The sequence below is a fragment of the Crocuta crocuta genome, unplaced genomic scaffold, assembly GCF_008692635.1.
Source record: "Crocuta crocuta isolate KB4526 unplaced genomic scaffold, BGI_CrCroc_1.0 scaffold16, whole genome shotgun sequence".
Lineage (NCBI taxonomy): Eukaryota > Metazoa > Chordata > Mammalia > Carnivora > Hyaenidae > Crocuta > Crocuta crocuta.
Window position 1 is genome coordinate 14,022,738 of NW_027531893.1, and position 23,506 is coordinate 14,046,243.

General features: G+C 36.2%; 1 protein-coding gene across 1 annotated transcript in view; it reads right to left on the reverse strand.

Moving 5' to 3' along the window:
* Nucleotides 1–22,410, reverse strand: part of SMG1 (SMG1 nonsense mediated mRNA decay associated PI3K related kinase) — a 72,098-nt gene extending 49,688 nt beyond the window's left edge. The window contains exons 1-18 of the mRNA XM_077773199.1: nucleotides 22,256–22,410; nucleotides 21,139–21,294; nucleotides 19,149–19,285; nucleotides 18,154–18,212; nucleotides 16,925–17,138; nucleotides 12,946–13,071; nucleotides 12,474–12,546; nucleotides 11,463–11,560; nucleotides 9,055–9,228; nucleotides 7,172–7,396; nucleotides 5,838–5,939; nucleotides 4,695–4,964; nucleotides 3,060–3,190; nucleotides 2,742–2,903; nucleotides 2,091–2,209; nucleotides 1,322–1,409; nucleotides 1,131–1,232; nucleotides 532–672 (exon numbers count right to left, since the gene is read on the reverse strand). Coding sequence (XP_077629325.1) covers nucleotides 532–672; nucleotides 1,131–1,232; nucleotides 1,322–1,409; nucleotides 2,091–2,209; nucleotides 2,742–2,903; nucleotides 3,060–3,190; nucleotides 4,695–4,964; nucleotides 5,838–5,939; nucleotides 7,172–7,396; nucleotides 9,055–9,228; nucleotides 11,463–11,560; nucleotides 12,474–12,546; nucleotides 12,946–13,071; nucleotides 16,925–17,138; nucleotides 18,154–18,212; nucleotides 19,149–19,285; nucleotides 21,139–21,154 — 2,237 coding nt within the window. The 5' untranslated portion in view covers nucleotides 21,155–21,294; nucleotides 22,256–22,410. The remainder of the gene's footprint in view (nucleotides 1–531; nucleotides 673–1,130; nucleotides 1,233–1,321; nucleotides 1,410–2,090; nucleotides 2,210–2,741; nucleotides 2,904–3,059; nucleotides 3,191–4,694; nucleotides 4,965–5,837; nucleotides 5,940–7,171; nucleotides 7,397–9,054; nucleotides 9,229–11,462; nucleotides 11,561–12,473; nucleotides 12,547–12,945; nucleotides 13,072–16,924; nucleotides 17,139–18,153; nucleotides 18,213–19,148; nucleotides 19,286–21,138; nucleotides 21,295–22,255) is intronic.
* Between the last annotated feature and the right edge of the window lie 1,096 nt (nucleotides 22,411–23,506).

Sequence of the window (23,506 nt, forward strand, 5' to 3'; positions counted from 1 at the left end):
AGAATGGTAAAAAAAAAAAAAAAAAAAAAAATGTGCAAAGGGAGCAGGCACAGGGGACTACAATTTTTCCTAGTTCAAATGGCAAAACCCTTAATGCCAAGAAGCATTACATCCCTCCTTTCAGGATGAGGAGGTCTTTTACAGTTAAAACAGGATGGGGTGCAGTGTGGAAGGGTTATTACAGTAAATGGTTCATGACAATTTGGCTATTAGAATAAAACATTCACTGCAACTAAGCACCTGCAGAATGTCTATGTCCCAGGCCTCTCCCTGAAGCATTAATGACTAGGTCAGAGCAGTTAACTGTCAAACATAGTCCATCATTCAATTTCAAAGCTCATTTTTGTTTCTTCAGATGCTATCTTCAAAGCAATTCTTCCTACTGCTGAAAACTAAATAACCCATTTGAGAAGATGTCATTTTCTACTCTGCCACTCCTGACATATTCTCTCCTCAAAATGGGTGTATGGTCAAGATATTCAAGTATATTTAAGTTACTTTTTCCAGATGAGAGAGTCAAAGAAATCTTACCCTGTTCTGTGAGAATTCCCATACAAAATAAAACTAATAACATCAGAGAAATCTTGTGGGTGGAATGTGTTACTCGGTGCTTTACTCATGTGACTTCTTAATGCTAAAGAAATTTCTTGAATTTCTGTGTGATTGTTATTGCTGTAGACAAACATAAAATCACTGTTATAAAAAATGCTTTAGTTAACAGGTTAGTTCTTACTGTAAACGGGCTATTTCCTTGCTAACTAAATGCAGAAATGGAAAAATAAAACTGAGACTTCAAAATGGATGCTGAGATGTTATTACAGTTTCAAAATTAACCGAGTAAAAACAATGAAGATTACAGTTGAGGTTAGTGAAGTAACTACGAAGAAGCACATTTTGGCACTCTCTTTTGTTACTTAGTATCATGAGCTTCTAAGTTTATAAAAATATTAAACTTTGTTAACTTCTTCTAGACCTAGACAATTTGATCCTCTGACATCTCTTCAGTCACTGAGAAGTGCCATACAAGAGGTAACATTAATTCACTAATAGGCAATTTGTCTTCTCCTAAACTAAAGGACTAGGCAGTTACAACATAGTGGGGTATCTCTGTTCCAACAGAACTGTCATACCTCAAGACAACATCTAAAGGAATTGACTTCAACAGCTTTCCAAATGCTTGTCGAATACGAGTTCCACTATGGACAAGCTGAACACGGCAAACATCAACGCACCTACAAAAAAATGAAACAGTTAACAGAGGTACGGCAACAGTTCCAAGTTCTTAGGACCAGGGTCAGAAGACAGAATCTTTAGTCCATACCTCTGTAGAAGATCATCTGGCAAAGAAGAGGACAAAGCATGTAGACTGCTGCATGCTTGCAGACAGATATTCACATCTTCAACAAGAGCTATTAAGAATTAAAAGATACTTTCAGCTTGTGAGAAGAAATTATATGCCAGTATGTCATAACTTCCTGAACACACTGACTCACTCAACAGGCATTGCTCCTGCCTAGAACATATCACTGGGACAACATTTGGGAAAATGGTACATCCAACAAAACCCACTTAAAGTTACTAGTCTTTACCCAAACTTTTTTCTGAAGGAAATTTCAAAGGAAATGGAATGTATAAACATTTACCTAAGATTAAAAATGTGATAATCACTTAAAAACAATTTATTTTTCATGTATTAAGAATACCAAAATTTGGGGCGCTTGGGTGGCTCAGTTGGTTTAGCGACTGACTTTTGGCTCAGGTCATGGTCTCACGGTTCATGGGTTCAAGCCCCACGTCAGGCTCTGTGCTATCAGCACAGAGCCTGGAACCTGCTTCGGATTCTGTGTCTCCTTCGCTCTCTGCACCCCTGCCCGGCTTGCTCACTTGCTCTCCCCCTCTCTCAAAAACAAACATTAAAAAAAAAAAAATAACAAAAGCAAAGACAGATTACGCATCTGCCCCTGAGATAAGAATTATACATTTCATGTTACAAAAATGTTCAAATGACTATCTTTCTCTCATTACTAAAGACCCTTTTTAGGTGTATAGATTAACAAAATCTTTTTTTAAAAAAAATCACAGAATCTTACTGTTGGCTAAAAGGCCTTTACAAAATTTATGGAAGGATGGAAGAGAGAATAAAGGTGCATATGTTTCAGACTTCTTCATTAAAACAGCCACTTCCAGAGCCCAGGTCATTAACAGTTTCCTGAAACACAAAATATACAGTTGATTTTGAAAGAAAGAAAGAAAGAAAGAAAGAAAGAGAGAGAGAGAGAGAGAGAGAGAGAGGGAGGGGGGGAAGAGGGAAGGGGGGAAGGAGGGAGGAAGGAAGAGAAGGAAGAAAAGCTTTAAAAATCTATTTTTATGTTAGTTTGCTTTTGGCTTTTTAACGATCTCAAACAACAGGAAACAAAAAATTGAAACTATAGAAATTCCTTTGTCAAAAAGCTGAATTTCCTTTAAGAAAATCTCCCCAAATCAGAAGTTATAGCAAAGAATATAAAAAATCTCTATAGATACATTCTTTTACATAACTGCAGGCAGGGAGGTTTCATTCAATTCTTTCAGAAAAGAACAAGAAATCCTGGATTAAATAATAAAGCTAAATTTTCAGTGTTTCATAATGAAGAGGCTGCTCTATACCACTACCTCAAGTCTGGGTTTCTTACCCTCAAATTATGTAGCTAAGATAATGAAAAGTTAAGAACACCTAATATTAGAAGTTAGTACTTAGTTACCTTGTGTCCTGATTAAGATTATCTTTCTTAAGCAATATTCCCAGGAGATTTAATATAATTGAGAAATGTTTTTTTGTAGCTGTAGTTACAGTACTAATCACAGCTCCATCAAACAAAGACGGGGATGAAGAACTAAGACTGCTAGATATAAAGTGATCGTGCCTGGAAGACAAAAGAAAAATCATCTTTCATCTCTAATTTAAAAAAAAAAAAGCAATTCCAAAGTCAACATGCTTTTTAAGATCTATCCTTCAAGCACCCGTCTTCCCATATAAAAATTAAAAAGAAATTTTTTAAAGTATCTGTACAATACAGTACCTGGTACAATGAGAATACAATGTGTAAAGCACTGCATACTGAATGGCAGGGAAGTGAACAGCCAGGTCACCGTGCACAATCATCAGATTCTTACTCAGGAGGGCAAAGACAGTTGGAGACAGTGCCCACATCTGAGGATGTAAACAGAAGAGTAAATGTTTGGTTCCTCCAAGACACGCTTATCCTTCCAAAATATGTGTACACATTTTTTAAATCTCAAATGACAGATACAAATTCAGAAACAATCAAGTAAATTAAACCTGGGGTCAGCATTCACTTTTTGTGAGGAAAGTTAAGTATTTTAGACTTTGCAGGTCAGGTGATATCTCTATTGCAATGAGCACCTCTTCAACTCTACCACTATGGTGAGAAAACAGCCATGGACAAAAATCAGAGTGGCCATTTTCGATAAAAGTTTCCTTACAGGAACAGGGGATATTTGCACAATTCTGTACATATACTATAAATCCTTGAATTTAAATGGGAATTATATGGTATGTGAATTAAATATCAATAAACATTCATTTTTAAAAAGAAAAAAATAGGTTTCGAGCTGTATTTGGCTCATAGGCTGAAGTCTACTAATTCCTGATCTAAACAAAGCCCCCCACCCCGTACCGTTTAGTGTACTAGACTGCATCTCCTCTATTTTCCATATACTGCAAATGGCAAGATCCCATGCACAATGAGAAAAAAGGGATCTTCTGCCACTCTAAGCCTTTTCCATCTTTCCCTTTTCCTTCCACTGCTAAGATACTCCATTTCACTTGACTGCCCCTTCCTGATCCTCTCTGTTTCCAGAGTACAAGACAAAAACCTCCTCAAATCTACATACAGTAAGAATTGTTCAACAATGAAATTTTACAGTTTGAGTAGAGTTTACTAGAGCCTACCAACATCTGCCCTAACTAGCAGTGGAAGGGGCAGCTACATGTGGACTGATACAAGGCAATGTCATCACGAGAACATGCAAGTATAAACACCAAATCTTGACTTTTCCCTCCCTTCTGTTTACTCTTCTTCTCTCTTAGGGACTTTATCTCTTAATTATACCCTATTATTTTTTTGTTAGAAATAATGTTTTTCAATCCTTCAAGGCCTAACAGAAGGGAAAAATATACAGATCAGAGCAATAATTATAAATCAAAGGCAAGGTCATTTCAAATTTCTTAAATCTTTATTCTTTTCCCAAAAGAATATACGAATATTCCTAGAGAAAAGTAGGCAGTCAAAAAGTATGACCATCTGTAAGCACTAACTTTCATGAACAGAAAAGGGAAGAAGGAGCAGCATATTGAAGGAACTATACAAATCTGAGCTGTAGAAAATGTTGACAAATTTTCTGCAAATATGTTAGAGTAAAAAGAAATTGATAAAAGACATCTTTCTAAAAATAAAACAAATAAGAAAAAATCTCATCAAGGGCTGTCAAAGTAAGGAGGAAGAAAGCAAACCCTAACGACAAGAAAATATTCCTGTCGATTCTCATTACCCCAGCAAGTCCTAAATACGGCACTTACTCCACAATGACTCTAGAGACATGCTGACATGATGACACTAGTAAATGAAACAGATAAACACGCAATGAAAAGAGGCTTAGAGATTAAAACAAAGCCACTACAAGTGAAGACTCACCCCAATCAGCGAGTTTTTGGCATTTCCAATTGTAGTCAGGGCACTGAGGTCAAATATAACTACAAATTTGGCATTGTCTACATTGAATACATGATTTTTAAAAGCCTCATGTTTTATTTCAGAACAGGCATCAGGAAGTTGTAGACTATGTAGCAGATTGTTTAGGGCACAAGTCATTTCCCCCAGAATTAATTTATAGGCAGTCTCCAAAACAGGAATATTCTTCAGGCTGAGAACTGCTTGATAAACAGCATGGGCTACAGCAACAACCTTTAAAACGAGAATTCAGGAGAGTGATGATTAAATGGAAAATAAAAGGACTACCTGCATAATGTGATGATACAAATCAACTGAAGACCAATAAATAAATTCACTGTCCAGAACATCAAAGACCTTAATTTTTTAAAAAATCCAACTTTTAAGGAAACTACATGTGTCAACAAGTTTATAAAAATTTTCAGGGGCGACTGGGTGCCTTAGTCAGTTAAGCGTCCAACTCTTGACTTTGGCTCAGGTCATGATCTCACAGATCGTGAGTTCAAGCCCCGTGTCCGGCTCTATGCTGATGGTGCAGAGCCTTCTTGGGATTCTCTCTCTTTGCCCTTCCCTCAAACATGTATGTGTGGCATACACTCGCACATGCTCTCTCTCAAAGTAAATAAACTTTAAAACTTTTCAAAACTTTTTTACATAGGAAGGGTCCTCTAAATTAAAATTTCATAAAAGGTCATTTTTAAAAAATGGCCAGTATCAAACATCTACAAAAAGACCAATTTAAAAATGGATTTTGCAACAACTATTTGGAAAGCCTGTCGTGGTTCTGATGTGGAGTCAGTTGAAAAGCTAATAATTAAATTTATGATAAAACATAGTCCTTCTGAATTTGTAACTTTAAAAATATCGCTTATTTTATGAAATTTTAATAAAATCTAATAAAAACAAATTATGGAAATATGAATATAATAGCTGGCACATCAGTCTGACAATCAACAAATACTAAGTTGAAAGCATCATTATAATCATTGTACTTTAAACCCAATATTTAACATTTCACTCCATTTCATTTATGTAGCTAATAGGCAACTTAAAGTCAACTCCTCAATGACCTAAGTTACCAAAACTTCTTATCAATGCATCACTTACCTCTTTTTCTTTATGATAACGCAAAAATAGTAGTTTAGATGATGGTATAAACAGTTTTTCTACAAATGATGATGGCAGTTTTGTATTTATCTGTTCAACAATCTAAAAGTATAAAATAAAAAGAAGTTAGCTATCAAGACACAATGACATGGAGAAACCTTAAATGCATAATGCTAACAGAAAGAAGCCAATCCGAAACAGCTACATATTATATGATTCCAACAATATGACCTGATGAAAAAGGCTAAACTATATAGACAGTAAAAATATCAGTGGTTACCAGGATTTTGGAGGGATGAATTGATAGAATACAAGGGATCTGTAGGCAGGAAAAACCATTCGGTATGATACGGTAATGGTGAATATGTGGCATAATTCGTCAAAACCCTAGAATGTACAATCCAGAGAGTGAACCCTAAGGTAAACTATGGACCTCCGTTAATAACTTGTCAATTTTGTTCATCAATTATAATAAATGTACCGCATAAAACAAGATTAGTTAATAATGAGGGGAACTATTGTGGGAGAGAGTATGGGAACTCTGTACTTAAGGCTCAATTTTTCTGTAAAACCTAAAAACTGTTCTGAAAAATACTTATTGATTTAAAAAGTAATGTATCTAAACTATATTTTAAGTCCTTAACATTGTAACATTAAAATGTTTAGACTTCTAAATAGGATACACGTATCTACGTTTAAATATAGGCTGCTGTTTTTTTTTTTTTACTTGGCAAAGGGAAGTGTAACTTTGGCAGAAATGTTCAGCAGAGTATCATCTAAAATTTACTTTAAAACAATTCAGTTGTGGATGGAGGCAGAGCAAGGAAGGGGCAGAGAGAGGCCTAGATGACACCAGATGGACCATATGTTTCTAATTATAGAAACAGTACTAAGTATACAAAGATTCACTATGCTATTCTCTTTTTTTAATACTCTTCAAAATGCCCATAATAAAAGGTGGAGAGGAGGGAGAGTATTTATGGTTAAGGAAAGAATAAACACTTAGTTTCATATGGGAAACAAAATGTAACAAGGTCTTTCAAAGTAGCTATCAAGCACCTATATGGTATTTATCATGTGTACTCAATAGTCTTATGTGAAGGACAATGTTTCATCCAAAAAGGGGGGGGGGGGGGGGAAAAAAGCTACGCTAAGATCAAACGCTAAAAGTAAACAGGTAAGAGAGCAAAAGCAAACTAGATTATGTAAATAAGACTAATTAATGCCCTCTTAAAAGAACCACCACCACGATCAAGATCGTCATTTCTTCCATACTAATTTAAGGGCCTGAGTAAACAAACATATTAAAAAGCAACAAAGAAGAATTCACATACCAATGTGAGTAAATTCAAGACTGAGATGATATAATCTGTACCGCAAGTCTGGCAATTCTCCAGTTGGTCTAATCCATATGTAATGACCATGTCACAATGTATAGTCATGCTAGGATCCAAGCTGCCGAGCAAAACACCAACACACTCATTAGCAGCTGTCAACACAGCCTCAGAAAAAAACACTTGGTTTGCAGCCGTCACACATCTCATTACTCTGTACAGAACCTGCAAATGGGGAGAACAAGCAGCTTTTTAAAAAAATTCACATGCTTTCACAGAGCAAAATAGTTTCTATTTAATGCAGTTTCAACTGAAAATTAACTGCCTGCCTTGTCAGTAGTCTCTTAATATTCTAGCTCTCAGTGGCTGAAATCATAAAGGTATCTTTAGTAAAATACACAAAAATGATCTTGCCTAAAAAATTCTAAAAATCCCCTATCTCTTTTATACCCAATTTCTATCACCCTTCCTCCCCCACCCAAAGTGACCAAATGGCTGACGCTCAGAGTGTTTATATTCACCAAATACACCAGTACTTAGAACAGTAACAGTATTAACATGGGAATAATCAGCCATGAGAATAATCTTTCTCCATTAAATCACTTGAGCTTTTGGTAATCAATCTTTTAAAATTAACTATCCAAGTCACCTGAGCTTATCAAAGTTCATGAACTGATAGTCTCTTTGGAAAGAGAAGTCTCATTCATAACATACAATACCTATTTGAGGATTATGAAAAATCATGGAACTTCCAACCAAAAACCCACTAAATAATAAGAGTCACATTAATGTACAAAATTTATAATAAAAATAAGGAAGAAACCCAATAAATTGATACAGCATATTTTTACGTAACATTCAACAATCACTACATACAGGCCTTAACCTATAGGTTAAAAAGGCCTAAAAGACCTTCATTAAAGAATATATTAAATATATAACTATCCTGGGAAATGACTGTTCTTTCCTTTTGTTTTATATCTGAGTTTACTGCCCTTATTTCAACACTGACAATCACCAAGACTGAAGATATTAAATCATCTTGTTCAGGTTTAAAATATCAAAATGCTGGTTTTAATTATCTTCAAGATCTGACATTTCTGCTCAAATACACAATTAGCTTAACAAAAAATACATATATAATTAATATCTTATTTTATCTGGCAATGTGTTCAACAGAAGTACAAGTGAGGATTTTATCCTAGCAGTAGAAGTTGTAATCATTTAACCTTTGATGACTGTACCATGCATGTCTCTCCCTTGTCTCTCAAGCACAGTCCACTGACGGGTCCACATATCACTTCCACCACACTGAGGGGAAACCCTCCCTAGACTGTAAGATAGGGCAGCTCATGTTCGGGGCTGCTGAAGGGTGGCAATCACACCGCCTCTTGTAACTGATCTCACACTACTATATATTTTAAGTTCTTACAACTTTATAACCTTTGATGTCGGGCTATCAAGTTGTTTTATCCTGTCATGTTCAGAAAAAAATACTTTTTGAAGATTTCTCTGTAGCGTGTTATTAATATGCTGAAAAACTAAACTCAGAAACTGAACAGCAAAACTATAATTAATATTTTTTAAGAAAGATTTTAAAAGAATATAAAAAACCAACAATGCATTTATGAAGGATCTCATGACAAAAAACTTTATGCACATTTAAAATGCAGTGAAGCCTTATTCTCATATGGGAGTGGGGAAAGAAGGAGGATAAAACAGGATCCCCTCCCTTCCTGGTGATTTAAGAAAGTAGCCACATATGTAAACACATACTAAACAAATGAAGGGTTAATAAGATAGTTCACTAGGTAAAGAGAAGCATTTACGATATAGGACAATTTTATTTTTGAATGATACGTAAAGCTCCTAAAGACACTTACATCTGTTACATATGCCTCAGTAATGGGAGGACCTCGAATTGGGCTGAAGCGTTCTCCGATGCTCCTCACGACAGTACTGAACACCCGGAGAAGCGCTGCCAGCTTTGGCAAAGACACAGATGGAGGAGGAACATCTTCATCCACAGACTCCCCAGAAGCCACATGGCTGAGGTCCTAGATGTGAAATCACAGCACTCTTACTTAAGTAGGACACTGTTAGGGGCACCTGGGTGGCTCAGTCGGTTGAGCATCCAACTTTGGCTCAGGTCATGATCTCACGGTTTGTGGGTTTTGAGCCCCATGTTGGGCTCTGTGCTGACAGCTTTGGAGCCTGGAGCCTGCTTCAGGTTCTGTGTCTCCCTCTCTGCCCCTCCCCCACTCATGCTCTGGCTTGCTCTCTCGCCTCTCTCAAAAATAAACATTAAAAAATTTTTTTTAATGTTTAAGTAGGACATTGTTCAAAAAAAACCCCAAAAATTTTAATTTTTTAAAAACTTTGCTTTATTTTTAAGGTTATTAATTTGAGAAAGAAAGAGAGACTTCCAAACAGGCTCCGTGCTGTCAGTGCACAACCCGAAGCAGAGCTCGATCCCACAGACCATGAGATCAGGGCCTGAGTTGAAATCAAGAGCTGGACACCCATCAACTGAGCTGCCCAGGTGCCCTAAAAAATTCTGAGTTTTTAACTCAATTAACTTTGTAATAGGTTTTTACAAATAAAGGAATTTTAGCCTATCAGAAATCAGAAAAAGAAACATAATCTAAGTGTGAAAAATGAATTTTACTTCTCAAATTAACAATCCAATATTTAAATAAGCCAAAAATAACCTCAACAGATTAAGGAAATAACCTCTCATACCAACTCAGATAGGTCTTGGGGAAAACTTAATTCTAGGACATATACTCTGTTATATACAGGTATAAATGAAGCCAGAAACTTCTGCCATTCCTATATTGGTTTCTGCTAAAATCTTATTTCAGGTACTCTTTGAGGCCCTGAACCCAACAGTAAGTATGCCACATCAACACCATGCACACAAAGAGCAAAGGGGGAGCAAAGTGTTAAAAAAATTATAAAATCTGGTTTACAAATCTAGTTAAGGAAATAAAATAAACCCAAAGAAAAAGACTAGCAAAAAAAGGAATACTAGAACCAACATAACACTTACATATAATTAAGCATCAAAATAACTGAAGAGAATTAGATCTTAAAAATACCAGGGGAGAGAGTCTTTACAAACTAGAAGGGGAAGCTTCAGCAATGCAGATCAGCTTTAAAGGTAGGCTACGAACAAAGATATCCTAGGTGTGGAGGCAAAGAAAGAACACAAGCAAAATATTCCCTTCACTCTTCTCTGAAAGGCTCAAAATAGCCAAGATAAAACTGAATCATTATGGGAATCTCAAACATCTAACAAGAATCATTGCAGGTCTGAGTAGAGAAGAAACAGAGGTTCACACAGGAGATGGCCAATGTAAGCCCTGACAAGTGGGCCAGGAAAGCCAGGACCCAGTAACAGAGACTTCAGCCTTACAGTCGTCATACTGCACTTGTACAATGGCAAAATATGCTGAAGCCAAGTCTTATTCTCCAAGCGTGATCCAAGATCCTCAATATACATAACAGAAAAGTCTTTAGGGGCTTGTTTATAGCATCAATTCACTTTACTTTTAATACTTTTGGTAAAAAAAAATAAAAATGAAATACAGAAAATGTCTTCAGAAAACTACTAGCAACCAGATTTATTTCAAGTTTTGCAAAATAAGGCCTACTATTTTTCTTTCAGTCTTTCTGGTAATGCAGCTGGTAACTTAAAAACATGTAAAGGGCACCTGGGTAGCTCAGTCAGTTGAGCATGTGACTCTTAATTTTGGCTTGGGTCATGATCCCAGAGTTATGGGATCAAGCCCCACTTTGGGTTCCATACTTAGTGTAAAGTCAGCTTGAGATTCTCCCTCTCTCTCCTTGTCTCCCCCTCCCTCCCTCCCTATTCCCCCCTCCCTGACTCACACTCTAAAAATTAAAAAAAAAAAAAAGAAACAACACACATGGAAAAAAAATTAAAATATTACAATGGTCTTATAATTTCTATTCAAATATCAAGTGGTCTGAAATATTTAAAAATAAATCTAGGGGCATCTGAGCAGGTCAGTCGGTTGAGTGTCTGACATTTGATTTTGGCTCAGGTGGTAATTTCAGTTTGTGGATTCAAGCCCCGTGTAGGTCTTCATGCTGACAGCGTGGAGCCTCCTTGGGACTCTCTTTCTCTCCCTCTGTCTCTGCCCCTCCCCTCCTTGCTCTTTCTCCCAAAATAAATAAATAAACAAATAAATCTGGCACTGTTTAAGATTTTTCTTTTGTTCTTAACTGAAATTTTAGGAAGTAACTTAGCTTTCTATATACTCACCTCAGCATATGCCTCCATGTCTTCTAGAAACTGACCAAGAAGAGTGGTAGAAAATGCAAGATCAGCTACCCAAAACGGCTCTAAACTCTGCAACCACCCTAGGAACCATACAAAAAATTTAAAAGAGAAAATATTAAAAATCCAAATTAAAAATATATCTAAAAACTTTGTTTTGAAAGTTATCCAATTTTCAAGTTGCATATCCTTAAAACACAGCTTATTTCATAAAATTAGAAGCGTTAACTGTTAAATATGCTAATCATAATTACCAATGTCTCTTTTAATACTGCAAAAATTAATACTCTCCAGAAATTAAAATGTGTATCTCAGTCCTTATTTTTCATATTGTCTATATTGTCACTATACACGTGGCTTAGGCTAAAATGCCACAACCTACCACCAGCCTGGCTTTCTACTCCAGAGCAACAACTACCCACTAAAGGTGTCCACTAATCTCCCCAGTGGAAATGGGTCAGAACCACTCTCAATGGCATATCCTATTTTCAGAAGGTTACTGCACCGATTAAGCTAAGAGAAAAAAACTATCAGTACCTGAAACAAGCCAAAATATCCAAATGAATTGTGCTAGTCATTCATTTAACCCAAAAATAAATAAAATTGTCTTTATCATTTAGAGTTCTCCAAATTGATCCAGAAACACAAGTATCACAAATATCCAGGATTCCAGTCTATACCAAGGAGTACTGCCTCTGCAACACCTCCTCCCACCAGCACAGGCCACAGGCGACTTGGGGGAAGGCCTTTCAATTTCTCACAAGTGCAATCATAACCTGTCTTTACTCTCCCCTACCAAGAGTAAGTTTTCAAAATTATCCTTTGAGAGGATAAATTTTGCTAACAAGCCATACTGAATTGTAATAACCAAAATATTTCTGGGAAGCAGTTCTTTTTCTTACATTATGAAAGAAACAGTATTACAGCTGGACTTTGAGGAACCAGAGGTCCGTCCCACAATATTTACATGACTGGCATATATGCTGAATAACTTACCAGATACCTGCTGGGTAAGCGAAGGTTTCTGAGTATGATCTATGTGCCATCCAACTAATATATCAACCGTATCCTGTATGGAGACAAAGAGAAAAGGGCTAATCATTTAAGGCTATCTGTCCTGTGGACGATTTCAGAATTTTAGAGTAAGCAATCCTAGCAAAAGTGTCTGTGTTCTACCTATTTAACATTATAAAAACTTAGGGAGAGGGCAGGGCAAGAACATAATGGAACTTTGTTTATGACCTTGAGGAATTATTTTTTCTTTAAATACTCTAAGGTATTAATGTCAGAAAGTACAGATGGTATTTACAAAAGCAGTGTTATTGCACTATTCTATCCCAGACCCTCCAGCATCAATGATTATACTTACACAATCCAAAGCTTTGTTTTCTCTCTGATTCCCAAGGTCCTTATATATACACCCAATCCTTTACCTCAACACCTAAACAGAGAGCGTCAGGGAACTCACCCTAAAATTAGTGCTGAAAATATGAGGGTAACATCGAGCCACCAAAAGAATGCATTTGACACATTTGCAAAGTAATTCTGGTGTATCCACGTTTTCAAGAATGGACTGTAGGCTGGTCATTACAAGCTAAAAAAATAAAAGTTATAAACTGTGAATATCCAAAACAGGAAGGAAACAAGCATATTGTGTTATTTATTAGTAACTTTATCTCAAATTGATTACAGTACCAAAGAAAAGGAAGCTTATAGATTTGGCTCCAAAAAAAGTTGAAAACATTTCATTCCACTAAGATTAAAGCGGAAAATAAGTGCTGTTTCCTCCTATTTAATGTGTCTTAACATACTTTCTAAGTAACGTCTCACATTTTTATTCCTAGTGCTCAGTTTAATACCCTGGACTCGATTAAATTTCATGTACAAAAAACTAAGATGTGCTTAGAAAACTTTTCCTTGAAGTACTACAATTACTCTCCAGTTCAAAATCTATAGCAAATCGTATATAATTTATGCTTGGGGATATTAGCACTTGCTTCAAATTTGAATGACACAGAGAAGATTAACATGGCCCCAATACATGAATGACAGACATGTGGGCTATTGGACCACTATATATAGATCTATTTTTTAAACAAATGAAGGCAGGTCACTGATAGAATATTTTGCAACTGTTAGAAACCATTTTTCCCTGAAAAGGAAAGCTCTTCTTTACAAACAAATGAGGTTGAAACTATAGAAAAAATGCTAGAACTGGAATAGCACCTAACATTTTGCATAGCCAATGTTATAATCCATATGGGTAAAGAATATGAATGGGTGCCAAAATCACTGAGTGAAATGTAACTAAAAAACAGGTTAGACGGTATCATGCCCAGATTAGTCACTAATTTCAAAGGGAGACAAACAAGCCTCCACAAGGAAAAATTCTGGTCGTCACCACATCAACCATCACTCTTTCTGACAGTAAGACAATCTGAAGTTATGTGTCTGCTGGTGGGATGCAATAGTAAGGATGAATACATGAAGTACTTATAACCAAAATGTTTAAAATCAGCAAAGAGCAATCAGACAAACTCAGAAAGTAGAACATTCCACAAATAAGAAAAAACTATGTTAAAGCAAGATATAAAAGGCATCCAAATCAGCCAGGAGTAAGTCAAACTTTCACTCTTCGCAGATGACATGATAATCTATATGGAAAATCCAAAAAGATTCCACCAAAAAACTGCTAAAACTGATCCAAGGAATCAGCAAAGCTGTAGGATATAAAATCAATGCACAAAAATCAGTTACATTCCTATACAAGAACAATGAAGCTACAGAAAGAAATCAAGGAATCGATCCCCTTTGGTGCATTTACAAATGCACCAAAAACCATAAAATACCTAGGAATAAATCTAACCAAAGAGGTTAAAAATCTATACACTGAAAACTACAGAAAGCTTATGAAAGAAACTTAAGAAGACACAGAAAAATGGAAAAATATTCCATGCTCTTGGATAGGAAAAACAAATATTGTTAAAACGTCAATACTACCCAAAGCAATCTACATATTCAATGCACTATCTATCAAAATAACACCAGCATTCTTCACAGAACTGGAAAAAACAATCCTAAAATTTGTATGAAACCAGAAAAGACCCCTAATAGCCAAAGCAATCTTGAAAAAGAAAACCAAATCAGGAGGCATCACAATCCCAGACTCCAAACTGTATTACAAAACTGCAATCATCAAGACAGTATGGTACTGGCACAAAAACAGACACTCAGATCAATGGAACAGAATAGAGAACCCAGAAATGGACCCACAAACGTATGGTCAACTCATCTTTGACAAAGCAGGAAAGAATATCCATTGCAGCAGGTGGTGCTGGGAAAACGGACAGGGACATGCAGAAAAATGAACATGGACGGACCACTTTCTTACACCACACGCAAAAATAAACTCTAAATGGATGAAAGTCCTAAATGTAAGACAGAAGCCAACAAAATCCTTGAGGGGAAAGCAGGCAAAAACCTCTTTGACCTTGGCCACAGCAACTTCTTTCTTACTCGACATGTCTCCAGAGGCAACGGAAACAAAAGCAAAAATGAACTATTGGGACCTCATCAAAATAAAGGCCTTCTGCACGGTGAAGGAAACAATCAGCAAAACTAAAAGGCAACTGAAGGAATAGGAGAAGATATCTGCAAACAACATATCATATAAAGGGTTAGTATCCAAAATCTATAAAGAACTTATCAAACTCATCACCCAAGAAACAAAAAATCCAGTGAAGAAATGGGCAGAAGACATGAAGAGATACTTCTCCAAAGAAGACATCCAGATGGCCAATCGACACATGAAAAAATGCTCAACATCACTCATCATCAGGGATAAACGAATCAAAACCACAATGAGATACCACCTCACACCTGTCAGAACGGCTAACATGAACAACTCAGACAACAGATGTTGGCGAGGATGTGGAGAGAGAGGATCTCTTTTGCACTGCTGGTGGGAATGCAAACTGGTGCAGCCACTCTGGAGAACAGTATGGAGGTTCCTCAAAAAGTTAAAACAGAACTACCCTACAACCCAGCACTCACACTAGTAAAGTATTTATCCAAGGGATACAGGTGTGCTGTTTCGAAGGGGCACATGCACCCCAATGTTTATAATAGCGCTATAACAATAGCCCAAGTATGGAAAGAGCCTAAATGTCCATTGATGGATGGATGGATAAAGAAGATGTGGTATGTATGTATATACAATGGAGTATTACTCAGCAATGAAAAAGAATGAAATCTTGCCATTTCCAACTATGTGGATGGAACTAGAGGGTATTCTGCTAAGCGAAATTAGTCAGTTAGAGAAAGACAAATATCCTATGACTTCACTCATATGAGGACTTTAAGATACAAAACAGATGAACATAAGGGAAGGGAAGCAAAAATAATATAAAAACAGGGAGGGGGACAAAAACATAAGAGACTCTTAAATAGTTATCATAGTTAAAATAGTTATAATTGGTTTTTAATTTTTTTTAAAGTTTATTTGTGAGAGAGATAGACAGCACATGAATAGGGAAGGGGCAGAGAGAGAGAAAGAATCCCAAGCAGGTTCTATGCTGTCAAGCTCTGTGGTGTTGAGATCATGACCTGAGCTGAAGTCACGAGTCAGATGCTTAACTGAGTGAGCCACCCAGATGCCTCAGAATATAACTACTTTTGAAAGTGACTTAAGTAAAATAAAGCATATCATGAATTATAAAGAGCAAATATAAATAAGAAATATCTGATACTCTAAAAACATACCAAACTCTAATTTTTAAAAGCATTGTTAGTCAAAAAAATTTTAATTGCTTATAATTTTGCTCAAAATTAAATCAAGAATGATCTTTTAACACATTCAGATACAAAAAAAGTGAAATAAAGCTAAGTAGGGCTGGTTTTCATTTATACAAAATTACATCACTTGGAATACAAGTTTTGGGCACAATATCAAACCCAGAAAGTCCTAGAATGAGTGGTGCTGTTCATTTGACTCCCTCAAAAACCATCGAGTCCCCTCCTATCCAGCTGTCCTCACCAAATCCCTATTTTCAAATCTGCAAATGATTCTGGTACTAAGCAAATTCAAAGAAAAGCTTCAAAAAAGCTAAAAAACAAGATTTAAAAAAAACTTATTTTGTTTTAAGATTTTATTTTTATTGATTTATTTTAAGTTTTATTTACTTAAGTAATCTCCACCCCAAATATGGGGCTCAAGATCAAGACTCACACACTGGTCTGACAAGCCAGCCAGGTGCCTCTAATTTATTTTAAATCTAGCTTTAATGTGTACCCTTTACTCAAACTCAGAAACAGAAATGTTACTCATATTTACTATCAGTAGATAACCCCAAGTTTCCTTTCTCCAAACTCCCCTCCAAAAACACTGCTGGGAAACTGTTAAAAAAAAGTTTTTTCCTCAGAACATCAATTTTCCCCTTCATTCTTACCTGCATTACAGATGAAAAGGCTTTCTTTTCTCCTACAGTCTCTAATGCTTTGTAGGTGGCACATAAGTAGAGGAGTTTAACTTCATCTTTTGTAGATGAGCTAAATTTGCTAAATATCCATTTGAAGATCTTCTCAGCCTCATAGCTCAGAGAAGCACAAAGAAGGCCAAGACAGCAAGCTCCTTCCTGTCTCAACTCCTGAAGCAATTTGCTACTGTGTTTATTTCAATGCAAACAAAACAAAATACACAAAAGGCTTAACATTTCAAAGATGACAAGAATGACACATTTTACAAAAGAATGTCTTCAATGATTTTTTAAAAACTTTTCTATTCAAACTACATAAAAGGTTGAAATTTTATCTTTAAATATTCTCTATTCTATCCCCCAGTGCCCAAAAGCACCTTTGTTAGACATTAGATTTTCTTTTGCAGAATCAATTATTTACAAACAGTAAGGAAAGGCCCAGAAATACTAAAATTCAGGCTTCAAACTCCATCTCAAGTTACATTTAATGATTCACAGAAAAGGGCAGCAACAAAGGGTCAGATAAAACATACTATGAATAACTATATACGATGTAGTGTTCAGTAGGTAAGGATATAAAACAGGAAATGGTAACAGTTAAAAAACGCAACAAACTTAAAAGGATAACAGCACTGATTTAAGTATATTAATAACTAACTATATAAAATGAAACCATCAAAAAGCAGTAAGGTTCATGACCTGCTGAGATGAGTTTTTGGTGCTTTCCAACACTGCAATTCTTTGGGAATCACCATACGAAGAACAGACTGCACACCTTTGTGGAGAACCCCAGGAGCCTCGTAGAATAGATGGTGTGAATTCACTGTTGCCCAAAGAAGGAAGCTCCCTTTCACCTCTATTCTCTAAGCAGTTTCAAAATTCTCTAGTTTACAAAAGTTAATCGCATTCATTCATGCCTGCATTAAGAGTTTATGTCACTCCACAAGTCAATGGTCAATTACTCAGTCAAGTTGACAAATTAGGGGAAAAAAAAAAAAAAGAATGGTATTTCCTTTCAAGTAGATTCCGTTCATATTCAAAGATAATTAACATATACTTTAACACAGATAAAAATGGCAACAAAGTGAAACATTAAACAGATATTCATAAATGAAGCCACCAATGAGTTTATCTTCTTGTATATTTTTAAATAATTTCTAAAAATGTATTTTAAAGTCTTAAATTACCCATTAGTTACTTACCTTTCATTAAGCACATCATGTACAGCAGCCAAGATATTATCCAATTGTTTAACTAGTACCTTAAAAAAAAAAAATTTATAAAAAATTCGAATTCCTATACTTTCAGTAACACTTTGTACTTTTTACTTGTGTTCCCTTCCAAATTCTAATCAAACAGCACACCTTCCTTATTATTCCCAGTCCCCAATTATCAGAAATGTTAAAATTTCCTTTTAGACTCTGAAATTTATCCATTCCTATGTAGCATCATCAAAAAACAAACTCAAAAAGCTTATTTTATTTACACTAAAAAAAATTTTTTAAAGATGGACTGATAGGTGGAGAGGTGAAGAGATAAGTGCCAAAGCAATATCCCACATATGACACACATATGACAGAATTTAGATGGCAGACATATGATATTCAATTTCAATTTGCTATATATTTGAAATTTTTCATATTAAAATGGGGGGGGGCCCGAAAACTTACTTTGATCCAATTATTTGACTCACCATGCCTTTCTCATTAATTTTTTTCTGTTCCATATCAAGTTCTTAATTTCACATTGGGAGAATTACTCAGAGTGGAGAGATATTTGTAACTGCTCCTGAACTTTTTTCTTTCAAGAGTTTTTCCATTTATCCCTGGCCACTAGGGCACACCTACCCACCCATAGACACAATATATAACCCCCATCACAACCTCACATATGAAAAACAAAGATAGTGTGTCCTGACATACAGAACAACAATTCTGAGGAGAAGAGAATAAATGTACTAAAAGTTAAAAGTGCCTTACTGCAAAAGATAACAATGTGCATCCAACAACGGCAGGTCAATTACACATCAGGGTCATTAAGTTCTCAATCACCATAATACAGGCCAAATTAACCTGTAATAAGGAATCCCTATTTTTCCTTAGAAGCAAATATTTTCCCTTCTTAAACCACTCCAGATAGCATTATCTACTTTATTATGGAAATACAAAAGTTATCAACATTTCCATACCGTACTCACCAACTTATTTTCTGGTTGCTGAATAAATTCTTTCAACTGCTTTACAGTAGCCAGTCTTCGGTCTCTGTCATCTTCCCGGGTGATCCTCCGAAGAAGATTCGACAGTCGAGACTCATCAGAATAAGACATCGATCGCTCTGTGAAAATAAGCATTTGTTACCCAATGAAGATGCCCTGTCATTAAAAAAGGGAAGAGAAGGTCTGGTTTACCACTTCCCTAGCAGCAGCATACCTTGCACATGGTAGCTGGTGATCAGACATCTGTTGAACTGAACATATGATTGCGGTTCACAAAAATGATGATAACATGAACAAGAAACAAAGAGAAACCTTCCAGCCCAAATATTTCAAAGCACATCAAAAATCACAGTCCACTCAACAATAAAAGTTCAACTGAATGCAGGTTCTGTCACGTTTTTGTCACTATAAATCAAATTCCAGCAGAGTGCTCAGCACAAAGCAGACCCTCAAAAAAGATAAACCTAAGCGAACACCTCATCCCAGAGGACCAGATGAGAGAGAAAAAAGGAAGAATAAAAAATTACTTTCTTTGGATCTATTCCAAACTCTTCAACATCCAGCATGAGTACAGGTAAGAGACTTCTACAGGTTAGAGATAAAATCTCAACCAGGCAGGAGGCTATATGCTTCCATTTCTCACTCGGTAACCAGCAGAGGGAATTCTCCTGGTCACGTTACCATCATTTTCCTAAGACAAAGCTTTGTGCACCGCAATCACACGTTCAGTTCAACAGATGTCTGATTACCAGCTACGGTGTGCAAAGCATGCCACTGCTAGGGAAGTAGCAAACCAGAACTTCACTTCCCCTTTTTAATGACAAGAACAAGTAAGAATGCTCAAACAACGCTGGACATTGCCAATAAAATACATTTAAGTTCTAAATTTTTCTTTTTAAATTTTCAGCTGTGCAGTGGTTAATGATTAACCAATGTACAGTAAAAACAAACTAAATTAAAGGCTCTGATAGTTTCATTTCTAAGGCATGAGAAATTTTCGACAATAAAAGAAATTATCTGAGAGGAAGATAGGATTTTTTTAAGATCCCAAGCACAGTGAGTAGTTTAGTAAAGATGGATACTGAAAATGTCATTAGGTTAAAAGCCAAGAAATCTAGGCTCTCTTTACCTCCTCCCTCTGGCAAACTACGGAACCTGAGAGGACAAAGAACTAGACTAAGTTAAATTAGCTTTGGGGTCACTTTCTAACTTATGTCATACAAAGGTGAAGGACTTTCATGAACCACTATACCCTTTGACTAGTGGGTCCATATCTGAAAATTTATTCTAAAGAAATCATTTTTTAAAACCCATACACACACACACACACACTATAAGCACAAAGATATTCACCAAGATCCACACAACACATACACAGACACACACACCCCGATGGAAACAAATGGTCATAACTAAAGGTCCAAAGAGTGACTATATCCAATCAAGTGTATAAATCAGATCCAACAAAATAAATTTCTTTTAGAAAAACAATGATCATCATTACCTCTAATCATCATTTAAGGCACTTTACCTATACAGTGAGGCTGTGTTATAAGGCAGAAGGTGGTATCCATTTATTTAACTTTAGAGAAGTGCCCATTCCATTTATACCCATATCCCCTACAGACCCTAGAGTTCAATAACTTGTAAGAGCCCACCACACACTATACATTATCCACTAAACAGGAAAATCCTTTCTTTGAATCTTATCCAGTATTCTAATCTTAAAAGAATTCTCTAGAAAGTGTAGTCTAAAAAAGTATTAAAACCTTTCCTATGAGAATTTAGTCTAAGAAACAGTTCACAGAAGAATGTCAACAATTATCACCTACAGATGTTTTTCAACTTGAAGTAAACTAACCAACTCACACATGTACAAAACATCAGCAAGAGATAAGGTGTCCAGGATAAAGAGGAGATTCAGGTCTTTGTGGAGGTGTTTGTGACTGGTCCCCAGTTTGCCCAATCTTACCCTGTGATTTCCTCATGTCTTTGATGGCTAACGCACGACTGCCATGCTGAATACTGGTGAACTCAGGGCTGGTCACATTGTTAACCCTCAGCTCTTGCCCCAACGACTTCCGACCATAAGTATTTTCCCCAGATCCTCCATTGACACTGTAGCCACCTAAAAACAGCACAATATTTACATTATTTGAATAGGGCTCCTTATCTTAATCAATTCCCTATAGTCCAGGATCTTACTACCCATCTGCAAGCAGCTCAACCAGACTTTGCTTCTCCTACTCTTCTCCTGTGCTGCCTGCCTTGAAGTCATTTTGATTTCATTTTGTTCATCCACAGAAAAAGACAAATGAAAACTAAAGTCAGATTTTACAGTTTAAAACTTTTAGGAGCACCTGTGTGGGTTAGTCGGTTGAGCGTCTGATTCTTGGTATTGGCTCAGGTCGTGATCTCATGGTTATGAGATCAAGCCCAGTATGAGGCTCAGCACTGGGCATGGAGTCTACTTAAGGTTCTCTCTCTCACTCTCCCTTTGCCCCTCCCCAACTCACACGCGTGCACTCTCTAAAAAATTAACAAAAAAACCTTTCAGAAGTCTAGAGGAGAGAAGTCAGGAAAACTCAGCCTACATGATAATATTGTATTTGGGGCAGCAAGGAAACCGTATATGTATATTATAACATACAAAAGGAACGTTTAAATTTTTTCTAAATGAAGGGGTTAAATTTATGAAGTTTCAAAAACCGCACTGTATTGAATATGTAAATTTCATTAAAAAACGTTTTTTGATGTTTTACTTATTTTTGAGAGAGAGACTGAGCGCGAGTGAGGAAGGAGCAGAGAAAGAGGGAGACCCAGAATCTGAAGCAGGCTCCAGGCTCTGAGCTGTCAGCACAGAGCCCAATGTGGGACTCAAATCCACAAGCTGTGAGATCATGACCTGACCTGAAGTCGGACACCCAACCGACTGAGCCACCCAGGTGCCCCAATATTTATATTTAAAAATATTAAAAGAAAGAAGTAGGAGAAAGAGAGAGGGAAAGAGGGAGCAAGAGGAAGTCTCGTAGGTTAAAAACCAAACAGACAGAAAAACATGCCTCTAACAATAAAGATAGCATATATACCCTTTTCGTCATTCTGAATGTCAGTGTGAACTCTGGTATCATCGTGCCTTTGCCGAGACACCACAGCTGAACTGGAAGGTTGCAGTCCATAAGAAGAAGGCCCACCCCTATCTCTGGATGAAGAATATTTTAATGTATCTGGGTCGGCTGATGCACTGTCAGTTCTGTAAAGAGAGAAGAGCAGAAGATTAAACTTTAAACAATTATTTTAATAGCCCAAATCATAAATCTTTTTTATTCAAGCCTCTCCTACCATCCTAATTTTTTTATTACTATTATAAATAAGCACTCCAATTTCAAATGAGTCTTTCAACAGGGAAAGGATTATCAATGAGTGAAATCTAGTTTTCACCCCCTTTTATCCTACAGACCCTATGAGACATACACGTAACTACCAGGATTAGAGTGACCAACTCATCCTCCTGTGCTTGACAGTTAACAATTTCAGCAGTGAAATCTCATGTCCAAGGAATCCCTTCAATCCAAGGCAAACTAACACAGTTGGTCGCTCTGGTCCATGATTCTCTTCACATGATTTAACAAAAGGAATAATTCTTCCTACGCGCTCCTCCCAGGAATGGTTAATCGATGGAAAAATCAGTCTTCCCAGTCATGAAAATAAAAAGCACAGGCAACATATCAGGCAAGGACAATGTGATATTGCCTCTCTCTCTCCCCTGAATTTCTAACTTGATTATTTGGTGGGAAAGTAATTACAGAATGATATTTGAAAGCAATCCCGATAGGATGCAAGAACACATTATCTGGAGAATAAGATTATTTTAATGTACTGGAGATGTCACTGAAGACTCCTTAACTATAGAGACTATCTATTAAAACCACAAAGAGTGAGAAAAATAAAAAATAAGGTAACAGTAATCCAATGAAGCTGAATTTAAAGGTTGCAGTTCATAGTCTATTTAAAATTCAAATATTGTCTAAAATAATCCCTTGAAACTTGGACATTAATAAACAAGTAGTACAGTGCCAGGTAAAAGTAGTCCTTATCCTTATGTAAGGATCAGCTCTATGCTTCAGTGTCCTCATCTATAAAACAGGGAATTGTGTTTCATGATTTCTCATAAGCCTCATTCTTCCAACCATCAATCCTAAAGCATCAAGAAATAAAACCACACAACACTACAGGAGCATATGAAAATACCAAGAAAGAAGCTCCTGTCCTATTGATACTACTTCTGAAAGGAATAATCTTCTTAAAAGTAATCACTTTTATGGTATGTACCAAAAACA